The sequence below is a fragment of the Corvus brachyrhynchos genome, unplaced genomic scaffold (assembly GCF_000691975.1).
Source record: "Corvus brachyrhynchos isolate BGI_N302 unplaced genomic scaffold, ASM69197v1 scaffold5, whole genome shotgun sequence".
Classification (NCBI taxonomy): Eukaryota; Metazoa; Chordata; class Aves; order Passeriformes; family Corvidae; genus Corvus; species Corvus brachyrhynchos.
The window spans coordinates 13,007,189-13,030,142 of NW_008238321.1; the positions used below are offsets into that span (position 1 = coordinate 13,007,189).

At 43.3% G+C, this 22,954-nt stretch overlaps 1 protein-coding gene across 1 annotated transcript in view; it reads right to left on the reverse strand.

The window, feature by feature from the left end:
• Nucleotides 1-207: 207 nt before the first annotated feature.
• The window catches only part of LOC103615638 (multidrug resistance-associated protein 1), a 36,706-nt gene continuing 13,959 nt past the window's right edge, over nt 208-22,954 (reverse strand). Inside the window, exons 12-30 of the mRNA XM_017734224.1 lie at nt 22,249-22,395; nt 21,789-21,876; nt 21,236-21,305; nt 20,282-20,408; nt 19,007-19,183; nt 17,768-17,935; nt 17,231-17,408; nt 12,930-13,014; nt 11,661-11,772; nt 10,534-10,741; nt 9,399-9,709; nt 8,341-8,540; nt 7,722-7,848; nt 7,244-7,345; nt 6,108-6,254; nt 4,989-5,147; nt 3,659-3,825; nt 2,907-3,101; nt 208-1,728 (exon numbers count right to left, since the gene is read on the reverse strand). Of these exons, the coding sequence (XP_017589713.1) occupies nt 1,620-1,728; nt 2,907-3,101; nt 3,659-3,825; nt 4,989-5,147; nt 6,108-6,254; nt 7,244-7,345; nt 7,722-7,848; nt 8,341-8,540; nt 9,399-9,709; nt 10,534-10,741; nt 11,661-11,772; nt 12,930-13,014; nt 17,231-17,408; nt 17,768-17,935; nt 19,007-19,183; nt 20,282-20,408; nt 21,236-21,305; nt 21,789-21,876; nt 22,249-22,395 (2,877 nt within the window). The 3' untranslated portion in view covers nt 208-1,619. The remainder of the gene's footprint in view (nt 1,729-2,906; nt 3,102-3,658; nt 3,826-4,988; nt 5,148-6,107; nt 6,255-7,243; nt 7,346-7,721; nt 7,849-8,340; nt 8,541-9,398; nt 9,710-10,533; nt 10,742-11,660; nt 11,773-12,929; nt 13,015-17,230; nt 17,409-17,767; nt 17,936-19,006; nt 19,184-20,281; nt 20,409-21,235; nt 21,306-21,788; nt 21,877-22,248; nt 22,396-22,954) is intronic.

Consider the following 22,954-nt stretch of genomic DNA (forward strand, 5'->3'; position numbering starts at 1 on the left):
GGCTACTCAGCAAACCACAAAATGAGCCAGCCCTACCACAGCACAGTTATCTGCACTCATGGCTTCTTACCCACCGCCCTAACAACCCCAGACATCAGGCCGAGCAGAATGATTAGTCTAAGCAGGACCAGCAATTTCTATTTTCAAGGCAAAAAGCTAAACTGACAAAGCAAACCCTTTGTCAAACACAACGCAAGAAATAACACATTCTTTCAAACAATTTTTTACTGCAAGTTCTTTGCAAATATTTGCATTGTCATTACAAAAAATACCAAAGAAATTTCCAGTCTATTCAATTTCAGAGAGTCATAATTTACAAAAAAATAAATAGCTTTACTCTAAGAACAACAATTGTCTAGTATTAAGGTCAGCAATATCAATCACAGAAGTCCACATTCTCAGTGCTGTGTATTTGGATCCATCTGACTTAGTTTGCTTTCTTCCAGCATTTTCCTTTAAAATAAGACTAGTTAGAACATTAGAAAAGTAACTTTTTTCTTACCACAGAAAGATGAAAATTCAGCATGGCTCTTGAAAACCAGACTCCATTGCTAGTTTAATTGTTAGACCCTTCTGACACACAACTTTAAAAACACTAATTTTTTTTTAAACAACTGTAACAGAACATTTTCCCACAAAATTTAAGAGTCAACAGCAGCAGCATGAAGGGCATGTTTCTTTGATATAAGGCTAATGGTCCTTGATGTGGCAGAGCTGCTATGAAAGCACAGAACTGCCAAAGCCAAGGGTGTTACAATCAACATCACCCTGAGCCTGCAGCCTCTGCTCAGGCGGATCCTCACTCTCAGCCTCGTCCCCACAGGTGGCACCAGCACTGGGCACCCCAGCTGGAATTCCTGAGTGAGCTGGGTGTAAGATCAGGGACTGCACACAGCAATGCACCAACTGCTGCACCAATTTGGTTTTGGAGTGATTGTCATTCTAGACATGCTTAAATACTGCTTTGAAGTTGACTGTGCTTTTTCACATCAGCACTACTGACATTACAGTGAACCTGCTGCTCTACGCTGTAAACACATGAAACCTTTAGGACAATGCATAAAGCATCAACCATGTACAGTAAATGCCATAATGAGAAAGTCTGGCACACATTTTATTTCACAAGAAGAAAAATCTTTGGACTATAGTACTATATGCCACAAAATGTTCCAAGTGCATCCCACAATAGATGGCTCATGAAATGAGGAATCCACAAACAAGCAAATAACTAGCATTTGCAAAAATGTTTAAAAAAAAAAATAAAAGGGAGGGAACTTCAGAAAGTAAGAGTAGATGAGGAGAAAAAGCTTTTCTGAACTTCTCTGATGAATCACTCAGCCATACATCTGAGCATATAATGACAGATTTCAGGCAAAAAATAGGAGTCTCTGAAGTGTCTTGCACCATGTGCTTCTCCTAAAGGTGGCTAAAATCAATACTAAGGAGAAATAAAGTGTAAGAAAAAATTGTATCTTTATGTTTCTTCCATTGCCATGCTCTGGCTAACTTCACTGTGTCTGAAACTCAGCTGTGTGGTTCAGTCCAGCTCAGGGGAGAAGATACAGTTCTCCAAATGTATCACCTCCCTCTTCCCCACAGTAAATAGCCAAGTTCAAATGCTACACCAAGCCTGAATCTTTGGCCATGCTATAGAAAATGCCTTTTTCCTGAAGTAGTTGGTCTGGGGTACCACACTCCACCACTTCTCCTCTCTCCAGGACTAACACTCTGTAAAACAAGGAGATAAAAAGAAAAAAAAACAAAAAAAGAAAAAATGGTCACAAGGAGATCCAGAAAGCCAGTGAACATGGATATATGTGTGCAGACAGAGACTGCAGCATAGCCATTATTTGCAAGTGAAGACAGTGCTGACTGTATGAACAGGCGAGGTTCTCACTGCAATGGTCTGTGTGCTGCATTGTTTATGTAGCACACGGTTACCCAGCCATCTGCAGACAGCCAGGAGACTCTGGACTGCACTCTGAGCCAGCCAGAAACAAGCTGGCAGCACTTCTTGTCAAAGTGTGAGAGGGCCTGTAAGACCTTGCAAGAGCTGGGATAAATAACCTTCCCATAACACCACCCCACACCAACTGCTGTTACACAGCTTCTGTGACAAAACAAAAACATGCAGCTGGGACAAGGAAGTGCACGAAGTCAGCGGTCAGCTCACTGCTAAACACTGTTGCAGCTCCCTCCACGGATGGCCAGGCACTGCAGAGATGGTCACCAAGCCCTGGCAGGGGCTGCTGCCTGGTGTCACCACTGCCATGGCTGAACTGGGTGCTCGCCTGCTGGCAGCACTGCTGGGGCTGCGGCTGGCACGGGCAGTGCTCCTCCCTCTGATCTGTCACTGCTGACAGCACAAAGAGAGGGCTACAAAAGTACACTGAAATCCTACCACTGGTCACTTTGCCATTCTGTGATAAAAGGGACAAGAGAGCTAAAACTGAAATACAAGACAACAGCTTGGCCCTCAACCACACCTTAGCAAGGCAGCTGAGCTTGAGGGAGGCTGTATGAACTATAACCAGCAGTGATGGAAAGTGAAAACACCAAATAAACTTCAGAGGGCAGGATCTGCCCCTTTGGATTCCCCATGCTGTCTGTGCCTAAATTAGGGCAAGACCCAAGAACAGACTCCTGTCCTTGCCTCTCTCCCCTTCCCAGTTTGCCCAGGCAGGAACAGCACAACAGCAGTGTGACAGAGGGACAAGAGGAGCTCCCCAGGCCAAGCACAGCCACCACAAGCCAGAACGTGCACACCGTACCCATCAAACCAGGGATTCCAGCAGCCCTGTGCAGAGGCAGCTAGAAATGAACCAGTAAACATCCAACTAACACAAAGATTTTTTGAGCACAGTGCAGATCACACAGTCAGCAAGATAAAAGCAGTATCACCTTACCTCGTGTAGTCCATGATTGTGTTCAGACGATGTGCTATAGTTAATACAGTACACTCTTCAAATTGAGACCTTATAGTTGACTGTATGAGCTTATCTGTTTCAAGATCAACAGCAGCTGTGGCTTCGTCCAGAACCAGGATTTTGGACTTCCTGAGCAGAGCTCGTGCCAAGCACACCAGCTGGCGCTGTCCCACACTGCACAGATGGGATGGGGTGGGGAGAAAAGTCAGAACAAGTTTGCAGCATTAATTGGTATTCATTTTGAAACCTGGCAATTCCTTGTTCTAAAGATAAGGTAAGTCTTACTATTTCCCTGCAGAATATCTAACAGCTTCTGAAACTACATCCCCCTCAAATGAAGTCCTCGCAATGCAGTAAGAGAATACAAGTGGTTTCAGCATAACTGCATCAGGCTGATTCACTGAATTAGTGCAGTGTTGAGGACTGGACTTAAGTGGTTTCTACAAACTGAACACATAAAACCCTGTTAAAGTGCAAATAGCAAGTGAACAGCTTCCTTAGAATAACTGCTGCTGCTAAAATGCTTTCCAAGGGAATTGACAAACCTCAGAGCATTCCAAGTATTTCTTAAATTATTTGAAATCCCCAAACTCAAGAGCTAAAACATGTTGAATAAAACCTAGTTGGTTGATAGCCTGGTCACACATTAAGAATTCTCCAGCTGCCTCCCCAGATTCTCACACAGGCCTGGGAGGTATTAGAATTTTCACAAGCACAGTTCTTTGACCTACCTGAGGTTCTCGCCACCCTCAGCACACTCATGATTCAGTTTATCAGGAAGGGATGATACAAAGTTCTTCAGGTGAGCCAGTTCCAAAGACCTCCAAATGTCTTCATCAGAGTGTTGGTCGAAAGGATCAAGGTTCATACGCAGAGAGCCAGAAAACAATATTGGATCCTGGTCATGGAAAGAGGTAATTGACAATGTACAAAGAACATGGCAAGTGCTCCAAAAATATTTCTTAGATAACAAAAGGAAACAACATGTACAGATGCAGCTGCAAGCATGCTAATGCAATGAATTTAGGAGTGAGGGCTTGTTTTCTTCCAGTGACAGGTTATTCTCCCTCACTCTTATTCCTTACTCCTCTTGGGGGCCTGACCTCTGCCCTCTGCAGATTCTTTCAGTCCAGACCTTTCCATTAGTTAGGAACTCGTGAATTCAGAAAAAAACCCCAACAAAACAAACAAACCAACCAAAATACCCAAACCCCAGCCAACTTTCTTTTTACTGGACCACTAGGCAACAAAAGAGGCCCTCCCTGCTCAACTCTTCACTTCTTAGGGAATTAACCATCTGTAAATATTTCAAAACTCTTCAGCTGCAGTATGAATGAAATTACACCTCTTTTTCTCTTGGATAGGAAGAAATACTACTTTGGAAATACTGATGCAAAGCAATCAAAAGGAGAAAGTGAGGTCCCCTCCAGATTTCCAAAAGAAGTGGTGCAGAAAACCTTTTACAGTGAGCTCACTTGTTTTTGCCAGTCTGCTGCAATGGTAATTATTAACATCACATTTTATAGTCTTACTTTGAATCAGAACAGGCAATAAAGGCTACACAGTAAGAACAAAAAGACTTGAGACTAAATCCAATGCTCATAAAGCTGTATTTCCAAATATTTAAGACTATCAAACCCACAGTTGCTGGGCTAGACTGGGATGGTTATGTACAGGTTTCTGTGAAAGAACAGCACTGATAGCACACACTGTGCCCAGTTCACAAAGGGATCCCAAGCAGGTATTCAGCTGGGATCAGCCCTTCCCATTCAGGCTGAGCTGTCTGTAGCATGTAAGCGATCAGCTCCTGAGTCCAGCGGCCAAGGTTTTACTTCCACAACACAGCTCAGCCACAGCCAAGCTCCTACTTGTTAGCTGGCACAGGCAAACTGAAACCAGCCTAGGGAGAAAAACTTGGTTTCAAGTCCATGAAAGAGCAATCTGAAGTGACTGAATTTCATAGCACACATCAGAGCAGAAGTAACAATTTTCTTCTCAGTACTTTATGGAAACATCACTGTTACCCAAGGAGTTCTGGTAGTGGCAGGATTTTGCACCTACCTGGGGGATGATGGTGATCTTGAACCGCAGGTCATGGAGCCCTATCTTTGCGATATTAATCCCATCAATAATAATTTCACCTTCAGCTGCTTCATTAATGCGAAACAAACCCAAAGTAAGTGAGGATTTTCCAGCTCCTGTTCTTCCAACTATTCCTATCTGTTGGGAAGAAATACAAGAACAACTTACTGAGTTAAAGCATTTCCAAGCATTTCCACCTGAAACCAACACATTTTCTGAAGGCTGTCTTACTTTTGGGGTTACCCGCACACCAAAAGCTCTCAGTTTCACACTGTACGTTTTACTTCCCAGTTAGACCAAAGTCTTGATCAATTCTTCTCTTTTTTAAAAATAAATATAAAAGATTGCTACTTTGGTGGGCTGATACACTTCTTGCCATCTGCCCATTCCTACCACTTGAGGTAGCATTCTGCTACCTATACTTATTTGTAGGTAGAAAGTGTGCACTCAGGAGAAAACAAATGCCCAGCTGGCTACCACAAATAAGGAAGCTGGATAGTAGATCCGTCACAGCTACCTTTTATTCTGCTGTGCAAGATCACACTATTAACAGACATCAGAGAATCCACACGGGACTGGGGTAGGACACGTGTGAGCGCACGGGCAAGGAAGAAGGAGGAGAAACACACAGATCAGCTTGGCCAGATCCAGAGAATCTGCTCTGAAGTCCCATTTTTTCCTGCAGTCTCACCTTGCAACTTCTGCCTCACTAGATCAGACTTCCCCCCTCTGCAGGCTATTTTCCTGAGATTATAATTAAATTAATCTCTTTGCAACCTACTTCTCTTTGCTTACAGCAAAGAAATTAGCAAAATTCCCTGGGAAGGGGAGAGAAGACAGGATAAACCTCATCTCACAGTGAAACCAGGCCAAGTGATACTTGGCAGCCCCACACAACAGTGTCTCTTTATCCATGATGCAAAACACACCTTGCAAAGGCTGAGAGCCCACGACATCTGCAGTTTCAACAGGGCTGATTCCACAGAAGCTTTTCTAGTTCTTAAGAACCCCAGACACACAACAGGGTTAAACCTCTCTTCTGCTTTTGCATGCAGACCTATGAACTGCAACGCTCTATTATGAATTCAGAGTCATTACCTTTTCACCCCCATTGATGGTAACATTTATGTTTTTCAGAACCAGATCCAAGTCCTCGCGGTAGCGCAAACCGTAGCCTCGGAACTCCACCTTCCCTTCCTCGGGCCAGCTACTGGCTGGGGCCGTTTGTTCAATGCTCCACTCAGCCTGAAAGAGCCACACAGACACCTCTGATCAGCTCCTGCTTCAACCAACACAGGCTCAGAGGACTCACAGAATGCAATTAAGAAAAATCCTTCTTAGTGTGTAATTTGCAAAAGGAACTGTGATGAGAAGAGAGGGAGAGAATTACCTCAAGACAGATGAAATGGTGTGTGCAGCCAAGGGCTTGGCTACCTCAAGGCCCACTTGCTGGATAAATTTTCCTCTTGCCAATGGCAGAATCATGCAGGCAGCACACATTCAGGCAACCTGTCTGTACACCCCACCACAGCAAGGAAACCGCTGGGGCAGCCACATGTGCAACTAGAAGCAGTTTAGCTGGGACTGGGCACTAGAACATTAATAAGCTGGTAAAAAGCTGCTACCTCAGCCTCCCACAGAGGAGAGAAAGGAAAGAACACACCCCACTGCATTCACTGCCACTGCCAAATAAAAAGGCTTTTAAATTTATAAACACTGGTCTGCTACCAGAACTCAAGAAAAAATTCTAGGAAGGGTCTTCATAATGTTTGGTTGCAAAAATAGTGACCCAGGTCAGGTTCAAGTGATAAGCAAGGCAAAGAGAAGCCCCAGGGAACTCTGTAACCATAAAGGGAACAACTGCAGATAAAATGAGTTATGCGATTTAAATCAAAACAAAAAAAAGTAAAACCTTTTTATTCCCCATACTGAGTGCAAAAAGAGAAACAAATAAAAATGTGATGTTTAAAGACTTAGGAAACCAAAACATTTGTACAGACCTACTGCTTAGCCCAGGATGTAAGAGCACATTTCCTAAACAGCACTCTGTAAATACCAGAGGATGCAACACAAAAGCGCCAACAGGAACTCCCCACTGAGACCCAGCCTGTCCCTGGCAGGCACTCACAGCCCTGAGCTCTGTCCCACCCCTCAGCTCAGAGCACAGGCCCACCCTCCAACCCATTCAGCGGGCAGCTGAGACCTCAGAATAGGGCAGTGACTTCCACAAGTACCTCCTTCTCCATTTCAGCGTATTCTTTGACTCTTTCAACAGCAACAATGTTGGTTTCCAGCTCAGATGACATGCGTACCAGCCAGTTCAAGTAAGCTGTAATCTGCGAGAAGGAAAGAAGTCAGAGAGCAGTTTACACTAAATAGGTTACACCTGCAATAAATGAAAAGCATGGAACAACCAAAGCATTGCAATTTCATGGAATGCATAAACACAGGCAAGATCTTGACTAATCAGTGCTGGACAGGAGGAAAGCCCAAATGCCTTTAAGATGCAGGGGACGAGACACCTTGGCCACATCCTCTCCCACAGGGAAGGCACAGAGGAAACTTCCCAGCATCTTCTCAGACACTATTCGTAATTATTATTTTCTATGTTCCTTGTATTAGTTTTCCATCCAAAGCCGTATCAAGGTTCTGACTTTCTGATGCAGTCTAACAATTCAGAGGTTTTGCTCTTTTTAAAAAAGGCCAACTTACCTGCAGTGAGTAGGACACTGAGAGGCCAACCAGCCCCGCACTGAGTTTGTTGCGTGCAATCACTGCAAACAACGCTGCAAACAGGACAATGCAGTTCCCCACGTACTCCAGACGCACAGCCAGCCACCTGCAGGGCACAAAAACATCTTTCCAGTACTTCACCCACAGAGATCAGGGATGTGGACAACAAATGGTCTGTCACACATCTTTTTAATGTAAGATTAATAATATGGCATGTGTGTCCTGCTAGTGACACAGGCACTGCAAGATATGTGAGGTTCTGCTTCAGCAGCATGTGAACCTAGAGGCATCCAAAATTAATGAATGTTTCAGGTGCATAAATTCCTGTCTTAACTACAACTGCTTTCTGGACACTGGGATCAATAAATCAAAACTTTTTAAAAGAATATAAGCCAGCAGTAAGGCAGGAACTCTCAGAAAGATGAGAGATTCAGAAGTAATTTTAATTTCATCACAGAAGTTTAAACAAAACATCTCTGAAACTGATTTATCCACACAGGCCGCCCTCCCCTGGATAAGTATGCCAAGAGCTGTGACTGATAAGGAGCACAGCCAGCAGATCCATGTCCTCCCCAGATAACTGCTGTTCCACTGTTACCTGTTTGCAACAATGCTTGGATAATAAGCTTTCTGATTCTCATCCACCTTCATGTCGTTCTGCTTGATGAAACGTTTCTGCTCCTCAAAGGCTCGGATGACACTGACTCCCAGGAGAGTCTCATTGAAGTGGGAATACACAGGAGAACGACTGACGGACTCAAGGCGCTTGAGCTGCCGCGAAGTGGCCACATAAAATCTCTGCAAATCAGAGTATGAGAATTATGGTTACATCCAGACTGTGTCTGGAAAAACAAGGGGAATCATAAACAGTTCCCTGCCATCCGGGCTGTTAGTGACAGAGATTCAACTTACACATGGAAATACACACCCCTCTCCAACACCTTTAGGCCTAAAAGACCATTGCATACATTCTGCTGCCTTTAAACAACTGTCAATCAAACCATCTCATGCCAGAGCCATTTTCTCCTCTTTCTTTTATCAGAAAGTTTAGTTCAACCATATAAAACACACATCACCACTTTTAAGGTTTACTCATGGAGCCAAATGGGTTTACTAATTCAAGAGCCAAACCTCAGCTATTCTCTTCTATCTGTGCAGGCTCTACCAGTTTCTAGGAGTAAAGCCACAGTGAAGCAAGCACACCCTGCCCACACAGGACAGGAGTGAAAGGCTGCCACCCACTCTCTTGCTCTGTAGACAATAGTCTGATGAAACAGGCACATGAGCAATACAGACACACACCCCTCTAAAGATTACTCTCATATTTGGAAAGAGGTTTTGGAAAAGCCCACATGTTTTCCATATTTGGGCTCTGAGCATCAAGCTCAGAGCCCATCATATTTGCCACAAAATCTAATGGCATTTTTATAAAGTAAGTATCAAAGGATTTACTTCTGCACAGAGGTCATTTTACACTTGACAAAGGAAGGAAAGGCTGTGCTAACGTCAGGTTATCAGTAAACCATGCAAAGCACAGTCAGTCAAGCATGACTCAAATCCAACACATTGAAATCCTTCCTAGTGCAGAGTAAGAGCTGTCTTAAATAACAGAAGATGTGACTGCTGGTCCTGGTTCCCCCAGGTAACACTCTTTACCTGCACGAACAAGTAGACAAGTCCCAGGGGTGGAATGATGACAGCAGCTATAGGTGTGGCCAGCAGAATGATGATACAAGCCCCAATCACGTTAAATGTGGAGCCCATGAACATCTTGATGATGGGTGGAATGGTGGAGTCAATGGTGTCTATCTCCTTGGAGAAACGGTTCACTAGGTTCCCACTGGGAGTGCGTTCAAAGAAACTCATTGGAGACCGGAGCACGTTGTGCAGCAGGTTGAGGTGCAGGTGTCGTGATGCAAATATTCCTCCTATTGACACAACCATGGAGTAGCCAAACACAGCAATACCTAGAAAAGGAGACTCATTTTTAACTGCTGCCACCTCTCACACAAAACATTTTCCTCATTTTGTTATCACTGAGCATTAGCATGTCTCTAGTACAATAATCCTGAGAACTAGGGTTCATTTCAGGTAGACTCAGCAAATACACCAAGTAATTAAAAAAAAAAAAAAAAATCAGTGAAAACATCACATTCCTTTCATGGAAGAAGTTGCTTCTCCATTACAAAAATTTGTGTAATATTTGAACACTTTCCCTGAGTAAAAGTCACTGAATTTTCACTTGGCATTTGTTTTTTATTGTGGGATTTTCATACCAATTCTGAAGTGGGGTACTTGGGGTGTTGGGTTTCATGGCAAACAAACTCTAAACCACAAAGAGGACACAAAACAAAACATGACTGAAGCAGCCTCTCCACAGTGCCCTGGATGGAGCCACAAGCAGCCAGAGCAAAGCCCAGCCAGAGCAGCTGAGCCAGGCTGGGGCTGCAGGGAGGCAGCACAGCCATGGGCTCTGGTGACAAACTGCCCCTGCACACCAGGCCAGCACAGTCTGCTGACAGGCCAAGGAGCCACTTCTCAGATCAGACATTTTGTCACAATTCTGGTTCATCAACCAGCAAAACACTTCTCACTTTGTACAAATGAAAGAAAAACCGCATTTACTAACTGAATAATTTTATAGGTTGGTTTTCTTGGTGTTTTTTAAATTCAGGTTTTTCATCTTTTACAAAAACCGACACTCAAATCCTTAGCAAAATGCTGCTGCAGGCACCAAGAGCATTAGAAACACTGAATCAGCAAATCTTAAAATACACAAGACCAAGCAAACCTTGAGAAGTTCCCAGTGCTCCATATACTCCCAGTCTGAGAGTTGTGTTCTGCTGTGTCCCATTGATAACAGGATCATCTGTCCATAAACTCAGCCAGTAGTTGGAAGCCAAGGAGGCTATATGATTACACATAAAGAGGAAAATGGCCAAGAAAGACATAAAGACTCCAATTGCTTTCATGTAGTCCCAGTACACTGTTGCCTTTACCTAAAGACAAGACAAAAAGAAATACTCATTTTGCAGCTAAGTTTCAAAGCAGCAACACCCCCTTCTCCAACACCTATTTAAAGTCAGTATCCCTCCATCAGGCCATGAAAACACAGCAGCTGCACTCTGGAGAGCCACTGCTTGGGAACACATGCTGCAAAGCATTCCATGGAGACATGCCAAATCCAACATTCCCTCAGGGGAGGCACACATCATCCTTCCCTTGTCATCCAAGGGAAGGGAGGAGTAGGGAGGGAGCTGCCTGAAGTAACACAGAGCATCAGTAGCAGAGCCAAAAACTTCACTGAGGAGCTCCAGTTTCTGGCTCTCTCTTTGTACCACAAGATTAAAAAGCCTTCAAACCAACCCTTACTCCACATGGCTTCTATGCTATGATCTATCTTCAACCAACAACAAGCAATCCAAGCTTGGATTCAAGCAACATTGCTAGGAGGTGTTAACTGCCACTTTCCCAGTCTCAGGTTTCCCAAAAAGCCCTGGGTATCCTGGGATTAGATACTTATGTCTACAGTGGAAATTTGCCTTTAATTCATCTGACTCAATTGCAGCCCCTTACACTGAAGGGCAGTTTTCATTAGGTCACCTAATTTGTCATACCCTCTCCAAGAAATATCTGCAAGGTTTTCATTTCTCCTTCTAAACTTTGATGTGGTCAGACCCATCATCTCACACAGAAGTTTTGTGTTGACATTCTTTCCACAGGCAAACACGGGGCTCAAGTTCGGGAGCAGAGGGCACGGCAACACTTCCATCAGGTATTACACAACAAGCAGCAAGTTCAAGAATTCACTCAGCCTGTTCTCACACCAGTTACATGGTCTTCAGAAGTTATTTTCTTCTGAAACAGATTTTTCCAAAACTGAACGAGGGCACAGGAAGTGGCAACTGGAGACCTTACCCTCCCAGTCTTTGCTGTGTCAGCCTCCATCAGTTTCCAGGAATTCTTCTCAGCAAGTGGCTTCTGCAGCTCTGCTGTGCTGCTCTGCTGTTGTGGCTTCCCAGTGTCCCTGCTGTATGTTGAAGAGTTACTGAGTTGCCTGTTTGAAGACGTTTATTTTTTAGTCTTAGCTTGACATAGGACAGGTGTTTATCTCACAACTGGGCTTTGACAGTGCACAGCTCCCAGTCAGTGGTTTACACTCCTATGGAGATGTCCTAACCAGCCATCACAGGGCAGAGGTTACTCGGACCTCCCTCCTCCCCTCAGCGCACTGGTCCCAAGCACTCATGTTCAGGTGCAAGTAACAGATAAAGTCGAGAGATAAAGAAGTCTTGGTTGCACAATCCCACTCCAGAAAGAAAAATGCTCTGTGACATCAAGACCAGCCTTTCCAAACCTCATCATCAGCACAGCAGCAGCTGGAGTGCAAAAAGGGTACCTGCACTCACCTCAAAAAAAGCAATTTAACTCCCAGGCACTCATTAGCTTCCAGAAATACAGTGTCTCTAGAGTCCCACAAGAATAAGGCATAGACTAGGAGATGATTTTGGAAAGGTATCATCAGAGTGACTTGCAAGCACAGTAGCAGCTGCTATTAGGTCAGACTAAAGGTCCACCTGGCACTTCATCCCATCTGACAGCAGTCAAATGCAGAAGCCTTGGGAACACACACAAAAGCTGGACCAGCCAGTAAAACACTCTCCCTTTTATGCAAGCCAAACCCACAATATCTTGCTACAACACAAGAGTTTCTTCACATGGAAGGAGTATTGTGAGAGCTGTGCGTGTGCAGACACAAACGTGCAACAGCCTGTACCAGCCTGGAGTGGGGCTGCAGCCCCAGAGGTTCAACTGCCACGTGCCAGGGGCAGCTCCCACACAGACAGAGACTGAGCCCACCCACTGCAGAGATCCAGCTTGTATGGACACGAGTAATGTGTTCCCACCAGCAAACCTTGTCCTGCTCAGCCAGAGAGGGGCCTGGATGAGGCCACGTGGTGCTGTGCTTATGTGGGTGCTCCAGGTGCCTGCTGGAGCATTTCCTACTGCTGGACCTGGAACCACAGAGCAACAGCAGCTTTGCCTGTCTCGTGCTGATGGATCCAGCATGATATATTTTCTTCTAACAAATACCATGACCATCAAATTACTGTTTATTCACATCTGAGTGACTGGTTTGAAAGGATGCAGGGCAAGAGGAAGAAAAAAATAAAGGAGAATACACACCTATGCATAAGCTTTTCAGGGCCTTCATTCACAAGGACTCCATTTTCTATAGGCTTGCCTTCCTTTGCAGATGGACTACTTGTATCTGAGAGGGTGAAAAAGTAAAAGTAAACATGAAAATGGTTAGGCAAAGAGACACAAGCATTTCACTTCAATCTGAATTGCCAGTTGCAGTCTTAATATGCAAACGAAGCAGGGAACACAAGTATTTACAAAAATTGACCAGGTGTACAAATCAGTTTAGTTCAACCCCCAAGAGGGTTAAGTGCCAGGACAGGGAACATTTATTTTTCTAGAAAATGTAGGTCAGTAATGATAACGTAATACAATAATGAGGACATACTTTATGTTCAAGCATGCAACACCAAGTCACGTGTGACCCACTCCATGGGAAAAAACCCAACACTCTAGCCACTCCTTGTCAAACCACAGTTCCTACATAGTTAGTTAAAAATTATTTTTATTTTAAAATGCAATGAGAAGACATTCTGTAAACGATGGAGTGAAGCTGTAAGAACAGCAGGCACGTGCTAGTAACTTTGAGTCCTCCTGCAAAGCTGAGCAGGAAGAAACGTGCAAAAGCCTGGTGTTTTAGGCAACTGTAGGAATCAGGTGACTTTAAGCAAGAGATCTTTCCATGAATTGTTATCCCACAACATCCCGCTTGTACCAAGATGTGGCACACTCCAGAAAACCTGTCAGCTTGAAATAGCACCCTTTTTTGAACAATTTAATTCAGTGTACTATAGTGCCATGAGTAAAACTTCTAGGTTCAGGTTATGACACTTTTCCCTATAAAAACCAAATGTCTGACTCCTGAAATGTTAGCAGTCAGTAAATGGAACTCTATTTTCATGTGTGAAAGTTAATTTGGAATTTGCAACAAGGAGTTTTGCATTTTTAAAGGCTCTGCATAGTTTATGCAAAGATACCCACCTGAAAATATTCAAAAGATATTCAGGAAAATTTGTGTAGATCTAGAGTCTGACATTTTCATGTTTTTATACTAAAGCACATATATGCATAAAAACAGATCATCAGCACATTAACTGTGGACTGCTTTCCTTTCCAGTCTGCAAACTGAATATTGGTTCATTACTCTAAAAACCCAAAGATAAATTGTTCAGCATGGTCTTAACAAAGACAAAATGCAGAGAATGTGAAAAAGTTCAGTAACTTAGTTCTTATTCATATGAATAAGGACCAACCAAGATGGGACTGCTAGTTATTTTAAGCACTTGACAGCATTTGTTTTGAAAGGCTCCCATATGAAAAACAGCAAGCATTCCAGTGACATACTGCTTTAGAACATTGCTGAAGAAAACAAAACCACAAATAAACCATCCTCCCCTAAAAGCTCAAATTTAATTTCATGTTGTAGGCCACAAAGATTTCTTGCTTATACCATATTTAGCTCTGAGAACAAAAAATGCTCAAGACTGCCATAGTAAATCTGACACGTGCACTTAGGGTATAACCCCACTAATGAGGGTTTTGCAGAAAAAAGTACCCAGAAATTATAAAAGGGAACAGCTGTGAGTACTGAATACACATTTGAGAACAAAAGGGACCCTCAGGGCTCAATTCTGAATGATGCTTCTCTTGGTACACTCACTACATTTCTAGGTCCAGGGTGCATCTTTAAAGTTTCCTCATGGAAGCCTTTCAGATACAGAATTGCTGCTGCTGAGTTACCTACAAGCTGCCACACCAACTGCTGCAGCTCACACAAACAAGGACATGCAAACCATGCAAATACCTTCCACTGCGCAGATAAAATTCTTCTAATAATGACTCAGTCTCTTGTAAATAAACTGCAGTTACTCATATTACTCTCCAAGGCAAGCACTAATATAAAGCCACATGGCAAACAGTTACCTGTTTCCAGAGGTTGAATCGTTCCTTCTAATGAAGGATCTGACTCTAAAAGCATATATAATTAACTTTTTTCCAGAACACACTCTACCATTTTCAATCTTTACAACCACACATCCAAGTAGAATAACCTAAACCACAAAACCCAAGGCAGAATCAAGTTTGCTGAAATTGACCTATTTTTAATCGCAAGCCACAAACACAGTTTTCCCACACAGAGAAGAAACCCCATGAAGCTGAGGATGGGAAAGGCAGCAGTAGAGCACAGGTAACCCTCAGGAATCCCAAAGCGAGAAAAAAAGTCTGGGAGGCAACAGGGACCAGAGCTGCAGTCAAACCTCAGGGGCTGGGTAGGAGGAGAGGCTTTCCCACCCTAGGAGAGCAGATGCATTCCAGCCAGAAAGCACCAAACCACAGTGTTCTCAGGCTGCCAACACAGAGCTTCAGACACGAGGGAGCCTCCCTTTAGGAGTGGGTGTGCAGATACCCTCCAGCCAACTCAGTCTGACTCCTGTCACAGACTCCTGTGTCCATCCAAGAGCCTGTGATTCTTAGTAATAGTGACCTTTACACATTCAATAAACATGAATATCATCCCTGTGAATCAGACAAGAAATTACTCTACTTTTCACTTTTTACCATTGGCAGAAGATCACTTGAGTGGAACTGATGAACAAATATGCTGCAAATAGGCCAACCCTGTGATACAGCAATCCACTCCAGATCACCAGGGTCATACTGAAGTTAGAAGTGCTTCTTATTAGTAAACTGCAGAGAACCATGGCAGAAGATAAAGCACTGGCTCACTTTCCAAAAGAAAATTCAGTAATTAAATGGAAAAATAAAGTAATTTAGTTTAATGAAAAGGATTTCAAAACCTACTTTTCCACATTTGAAAATGGGAGAAGACAAAGACTAAAAGAACATGACTATTAAATGAGGCAAATCTTCATATTAAAGTCAACTTGTTAACTGCCTAGGGAAGCACAGAGAAAGTTTATTTGCCTAAAATTTCACATACACTGAAGACTGCAACAAGTCTGACTGTGCCCTAAGTAGCTACAGAAGCACCTACAGAACATACACAGAAGTTAACCTGATCCTGCTTCCACAGAACCTCTTCCCACAAGCTCTCCACAGTGAGACACCCACCCATGCAGCACCTGCTGCTTAGAGCATCCACCCAAACCAGCATCCCAGTCTGCAGAGCAACAGCTGGGACTACCACAAGAACTTTCCAAGAGGAATGCTAGCACACAGCAGGGCAGCCTGAGCTTGAGCCTCAAGATGACAGACCATCCCCAAATCCAGCTCCTTGGAAGAGGGAGCCAGGAGAAGATGCCACCTTGCACAGGCACGAAACAAACCCTGCCCGTTCCTGACTCCAGGGGCAGCCTGGTGCCAGCCTGGACCTAGAGAGCTGCCTCAGGGGCACAATGCAAATTGGCAGCCTGGAACAATCAGTGGAGGTTTCAGAGGTAGAGCTTTGGAGAGCAAGGCAGACCATCACAGCCCTCCCACAGGCAACTCTGACATGAGCACCAGGAGCAGCTCCTTGCCAAAGGAAGCCCTTCAACACCTCTTTAACACTTTCCAGCTGCATCAGTGCAGGTAAATGTGGCACCATTTCCATTTTGCCCACGATGGACATGTGAGGAGTACACCAAAAAACACCTCTGTGTTCCCTCTAGGGAATGGGAAGGAACCAACAGTTTTCCAAATAGAAGACAAAGCAAAAAGCAGCCTCAGAGGCCCCTCCTTGTTCCCAAAGCCTTGTCTGCAGCACTCAGCATGTGCTACCAAACACAACTTAACCCCAGCCAGCACAGTGCAGGGGTTGCTTGCTCTTCTCAGCAGGAGTGTCAGGAAATCACTACAGGCAAGAGAGTGAAGAAAACAGGCTGGAGGCAAAGACTAAGTTCCCCTATTAAAATCCAATACTGCAACTGTCTGTAGATAAAAGAAAAATAAATCTAAAGTATATTCCTGTACCAGTGCAACTCTACAGCTGTTTTGTAAAGCAGAAGTAGGAGTCAAGGACAGCAGGTAGAGCACTGAGCCGCTTCTTCCTCCTCCCCATCCCCAAAGGAATTAGCTGCATAAAGAAGACACATCTTAACAGAGACAGGAAGGGTGCACAAACCCCAGCTGGCCTTCATGCAGTCTCACTACCATCTGAATTTTGCACTGAGAGGAAATTTTACTACAGATCTGTAACACATTTTCCTCTTTTTAAGAAAGAATGTGTGTTTAACCTCACAGCCTTCAACACCCTCAAGAAATAAGCACCTCTACCTATACAGGCAATCACAAGAAATAGTAATTTCTTTTAACTTTCCTACCTACAGAAAGTACTATGGTTTTTCCTTTAACAGGACTCCCTTACTAAGACAACAGACATCAAGAGAGTTTATTTGTGAGCTTACCACTGTTCTCCATGGTTTGTTCAGCATTAGCATATGTACGAAGAAACTCAGCAAAAGCCCCATCCTGCTGCAGCAGCTCCTGGTAGGAGCCCATCTCAGAGATTTCTCCATCAGTCATTACCAGAATTGTATCCATTTGAGGCAGATAGTTGACTGCATGGGTTACCAAAACCCGAGTCTAAAAGGCAAAAGAGAAATAAAGGGTTTCTATCATCTCAGATTAGTGAATACCATGGTTGGACTACTGCTCTTTACCGCTTGAATTCTGTGTATAATAGAATAGTAATGAGGGCCAGGCATGCAGCATTTTTAAGAGAAAACTGTCTTGATTTTTCCATTAAATAATTTTGAATTACAGAAACCAAAGCACCTTTCACAACAAAAATCTCAGTGCTTTATAAAGTCCTCTAAAAATTGCAGAAGGATTCTTTCATTTTTCAGATGTTAGAAACAAAAGCCTAAATATGCAACTTGACAAACTTGTAATTATTTGAACTCAGCCAAGAAAAAGCATTCTCTAGAGACATTATAACATACTTTATTTTTCAGGATTCCTTTCGGTCCAATAACTTTTTCAAAAATATGTTTCCCAACATGAGCATCAACAGCTGATAAAGGATCATCAAGTAAATAGACATCTGCATTGCAGTAAACTGCCCGAGCAAGACTGACTCGCTGTTTCTGTCCTCCAGACAAATTCACACCCTGGGGAAACAAGAAAACGTGATCCTTTATTTACAGCTGAAAGATGATGTCTTGATACAGGTCAGGAAAGACACAAGTCATAGGTGATTTATTTAAATTAGAGGAATTTCAACATTGCATGGAACAGATCTCCACAAATAATTTCATTACCACAACAGCATAAGCAATCAGTCACAATCCTCTTGGAAGGAAGCACATCTATTCTGTTCTCACTGACAGTGAAGGGCTAGTCAAAAAACAAAGTTTGCTAGTCTTGTAAGGCAATTAACCCTGACTGACCTACCTAACTCTGTACAGTCAGAAGCTACTTTTCTTCTCAGCTCTATTTCTGCACTGCTGCCTCTGATTTAGGAAGCAAACTCTCTTCACGCTCTACAATGTGACTGGCCTGCTGACCAATGAGGAAGATAAAGCTGCACCTTTACTGCATGTGGGGCTGCCAGCTCTATGGACAGCTGGGAGCTACAGCCCACCTGGACCCCGCCAGCAGGCAGAGCACACGTGCCAGTACCTGAGGGCAGCAGCTCAGAGAACCCCCAGCAGCCACACACACACCCCCTGCCAGCTCCTGGTACAGGGCACCGGCTCCTGCGTCCACAGCACAGCACTACAACATCCATGCGAGTTCCCAAACCCCACACCACCCTTGCTTCAGTAACCAAGGGCCAGATTCGGGGTGATGGTTGTTTGTGTGAATTGTGGTTTGGATTTTCCAGGGGGAGGTTGGGGTTGGAGGGGTGTTTGCTTGTTTTTAATGAAACTGAAGTGTTCAGAAGATTTTTCTCTTCCTGTTTCTATATATTTTTCAGCTTTATGACCATAGCAACTTAGAGACAATTAAAAACTGTCACTACAAGATGGTTTTACATTCCTAACTGAGGACAGGTTTCCTTCCTCCCCTTTGAGGCTCAAAGAGAAGGAAAACACACTTCAAATCTGCATCTTATTCTAGAGGATTTCTGCTCTGAATGTTTTAAATTCAATACAACTTTGAGATAAAGTAAAATAGAAGTCACACAGCCTTAACTACAAGCAATAGCACTGTTAAAGGTGGAGTGGGTATTGAAATACCTTTTCTCCTATTTCTGTTTTGTCTCCTGAAGGAAGAATCTCTACATCAGGCAGCAGTGCACAGGCCTCGATCACACGCTTGTACCGGCTCTCACTCATCTCCCTTCCAAAGACAATGTTATCTTCCAGAGTTGCATTTTGGACCCAGGCCTGCTGAGGAACATAGGCTACAGAGCCCTGCAAGAAAAGTAAAGTTCAGTACTTTAGACTAAGAGTCTGCACAGAGAGTCAAAGCACAGCAGGGCTTTGTGAGGCAGGCAGTGCTAATCACCTCACAAATTACCTACAGTCATTTCCAAACAAAGTACTTCTTGGGCTACCACCTCCTCCAAAATGTTATTTTTATAATCCTCTCTACAAGTGAATGTATCAAAGTGCATTGGTGGAAAATAAAGGACTTCAAACAAAATATGATTAACATAAACCTGGAGGAAACATTTGTTTAGAGAACATTTGCACAATTACTGCATGTCAAAAGTATTACTTCTTTCATATAATTATAAATTATGTTCTGCACAAAAGAGTTTAATCTGGAATGCAAGTGTTTAACAAATGTACCCCTGCCAAGAGATTTCTGTAGAAAGCAGAGGAAGTGGTTTTCATATAAAAGTCACTTCAAAGGAAGAGACTGAGATAATACAGAGTATTTTGCTTTGAGTATCAGTTCTGTCTTCTCTTTCTGCACTAATAATTAGTGATTCAGATCTCAACTACTTTATTTTTCCACAACAATTTTGAAGGTGGCCAAACCTACAGACTTTCAAATGGAACGCATTTGTTTTGCTCTTAAAGTAATTTTCTTTCCAGGTCATTTTTTTCTCTGTTAGCTCTGTGCAGCTCTGATGTCCAAGAACAAACGAACTGCAACAGCAGCTTTTCCCACATTCAGGTCTCTGGGTGCACCCTCTCTCCTTGTAATTCTCTGATGTCTAAGAAGGTAGGGCCCAATACTGCTCTTCCTCAGAGAATATGTAACAGGGTATCCCCATCTCATACCCAGCTGCTAACAAGACTCACCAGAACACTCATCTTTGACACCTCCATTGTTTTATGTGGCTAAATCTGACACCAACAGATTTGGATGCTGTGGGGTCAAGGCTTAACAAGCAATTACACAGAGTGCAAGCTAAGGCATATACATGGTTTGCCAGGAAATCAGGCTAAAAAGTGCATTCATTTGAAACGCTCTCTCTTCCCTCTTCACACTACTTGGAAATCTAGAAACCCTCTGGCACTACCCACAAACAGCTGAACAATTCTTCAGGCATGTCACACCTTGACAACCACGTAGCCTTCCTTTTTGTCCATCTCCCCCAGTAATGCAGACAGCAGTGAAGACTTTCCACAGCCAACTTGACCAACAACAGCCACCAAGGAGCCTTCGGGAACAGTGAAATTAATGCTGAAATAAAGTGCACATAATTCAGCCTTGCTTGCTGGCACACCCCAGTAGTTAAACAGTCAATTGAACTGCCCAACCAAAACCAGCTGCAGTGTGAACACCCACTGCAAATACTGACTCAGTGCTGAAATTTCAACTGCTTGAAAATCCAAACCTCTCATTCAGAAAGCACCCAGTTCTCCTCATATTTAGAACACAGCATCTTAATATATAATTAGTCAAAAGGGGAAGAAAAAAGAAAGAAAAAAAAGCACTGTGACCCAGCCTTGCCAAGATTTCTCTCAAGTGTTCTATGAACATACATGTAAACACAGCATTTTTGTCCCAAAGAATTTGCCATTTAAGGCCCAAGAAAAAGCAGCCAAAGTTAAGAAAGGGAACAGGGCACAGGGAAGACACAGCTTGTAGCTGCATCACTGTTTGCTTTCTGCAGCCCGGGATCAGGGATAGCAGAGTACAGTGAGAATCAGGCTGTAAAACAGAGCCTGGGGATACAGGCGAACAGGAGGGACCAGAGCTGGCTGCATCCTCTAGCCGTGCTCATCCCACCTGCGGCACACAGCAAGAGCCCGGAATGCCCTGCAGCTCTCTCTTCCTCCATCCCTACATCTCTTGCTACCACCCTTTACGCATTCCATAAATGCAATAAAATCAAAGTCCCTCTAGTTCACAAAGCCCCAATCAAAAAAAAAAAATATATAGAACTGATGTTATTTGTTCTCTCTCTATGGCAACAAACTCTTCTCCATATGTACTCTATAACTCAAATATAGATCATTTGTGATGCAGAAAGATTATGGAGTGGAATGAAGGGTACCAATCCCTACCTATTCAGCAAAGGAGGATCCGTTTTGGCCCAGCTAAACGTTGCATTCTTCACAACAATGCATCCTTCAGCTGCAAAGAGAAAACTCATATTTATAAAAGTACCAGTGCAAGCAGCTAAACTGTGTGCTCTGGATCCTGCCACAGAAGTCAATCCAAACACACATGGGCAGAGGTGTAAATCTACTTTTTCAGAACAACAACAACCCACTGCTTACCAAAAACTTGTGTTCTGCTTTTACTGAATTTAGCAGAGGTTCCAAGCTTACCCTTACTCAGGAACCAAGAGGTACATGAATGTCAGCTACACAGAGATACCAACTAAATCAGCTGCATCTCTAGCACTGCAAAATCAGTTGTGGAGTGGAGAGGAAAGAAACTATCTGAGAAGGAAGAAGAACCTTTACATAATTTTCATTTTACAAACTCCCATCTCTGTTTTTTGGCTCAAATTTATCAGTGAAACCCACCAAAAATGCAATAAATTTGTTATAGAATGCAAAAGAAACCACCCAAACCTGTACACAATTATTTGCAATAGGCAAAGAAACTCACCCTCTTTTATGGGACCCCTGACTATGCTGTCAGGATCTAACTCTTCATGAGACAGGAACACCCTGAGGCGCTTCAAGGAGACACTGGCCTGCATGGAAAAAGGATGCAGAACTATTTATACTCTGCTTATTACATTTAAGTGCTCACTGTTTTGTGCCACATACACATTGTATCATTATTATGCACTCCTAATCCCTCCTTAAATCCACTGCATAGTTGCTTGGATAGTCATCAAACTTTCACTTCCCAACCCACAAGAAATATGGGTGATGTCAGGAACACCCATCCACCATAACTGGGATAATTTCACTTGTACAGCACTTAACACACAGGAACTGCAAGGCCCCTTCCAGAGGTGGCCAAATTTCCCCAGTGGTCATTCTCTAAGCAGGGGAATGTAATCTTTCCACCCAGGGCCTTCCTTCTGCACAGGAACACCTGTTAATGACTGAAGTCTTACTTCTACTATGCTGCTGATGACCATAGGAAGCATGTTCAGTGGAAACCTGAGGATGTTGAACAATGCCAGAGAAACAAAGGCCTTCTGAGCATCCAAGATGTTGTTCTTATTTATCATGACATACACAGCAAATGTGGACAGGGCGACCTGAAACAAAATGTAAGGGTTACAGTGAGGGTAACGTGCCTTAAAGCCACCAAGTCAGGAGTACACAGTGTGACAACTGGAATCAGAAGACTATAAATCAAACAAAGAAGAATGTTCTGACAACTTTCTTGTTCCTGACAACACTTTTTGCAAAAGGAACACATGATTTAAATCTGCTGTTGTAAAAAGAAGTAGATGGCTCCTCTTGGAAAAGTGGTTAAGTGCTCACTTTCTTCACGTAGCAAAGGCGAAAGCACAAATGTCCCAGGTCACACAGTAGGAGAAGGTAAGTAGAGAAATGATCACTGGTCTTTTTTCCTGATCTCCTTCAGTTTTAAGGCACTCCTCATAGTATCAGATATTAGATCAGTAACATATATAGACAGAAGAGTTAGAAGCGTCCCAATACAAACCTGTTTTATATTTTGTAGAGACTACCACAACCCTAGATTTCCAAATACAGCCCACTTTATTATGGACAGACCATTTTCCAACAAACCTGAAATGTTATTGCACTACAAAGATGAAGCCTTTTAGTAACTACAATTTTCTGCTGTGA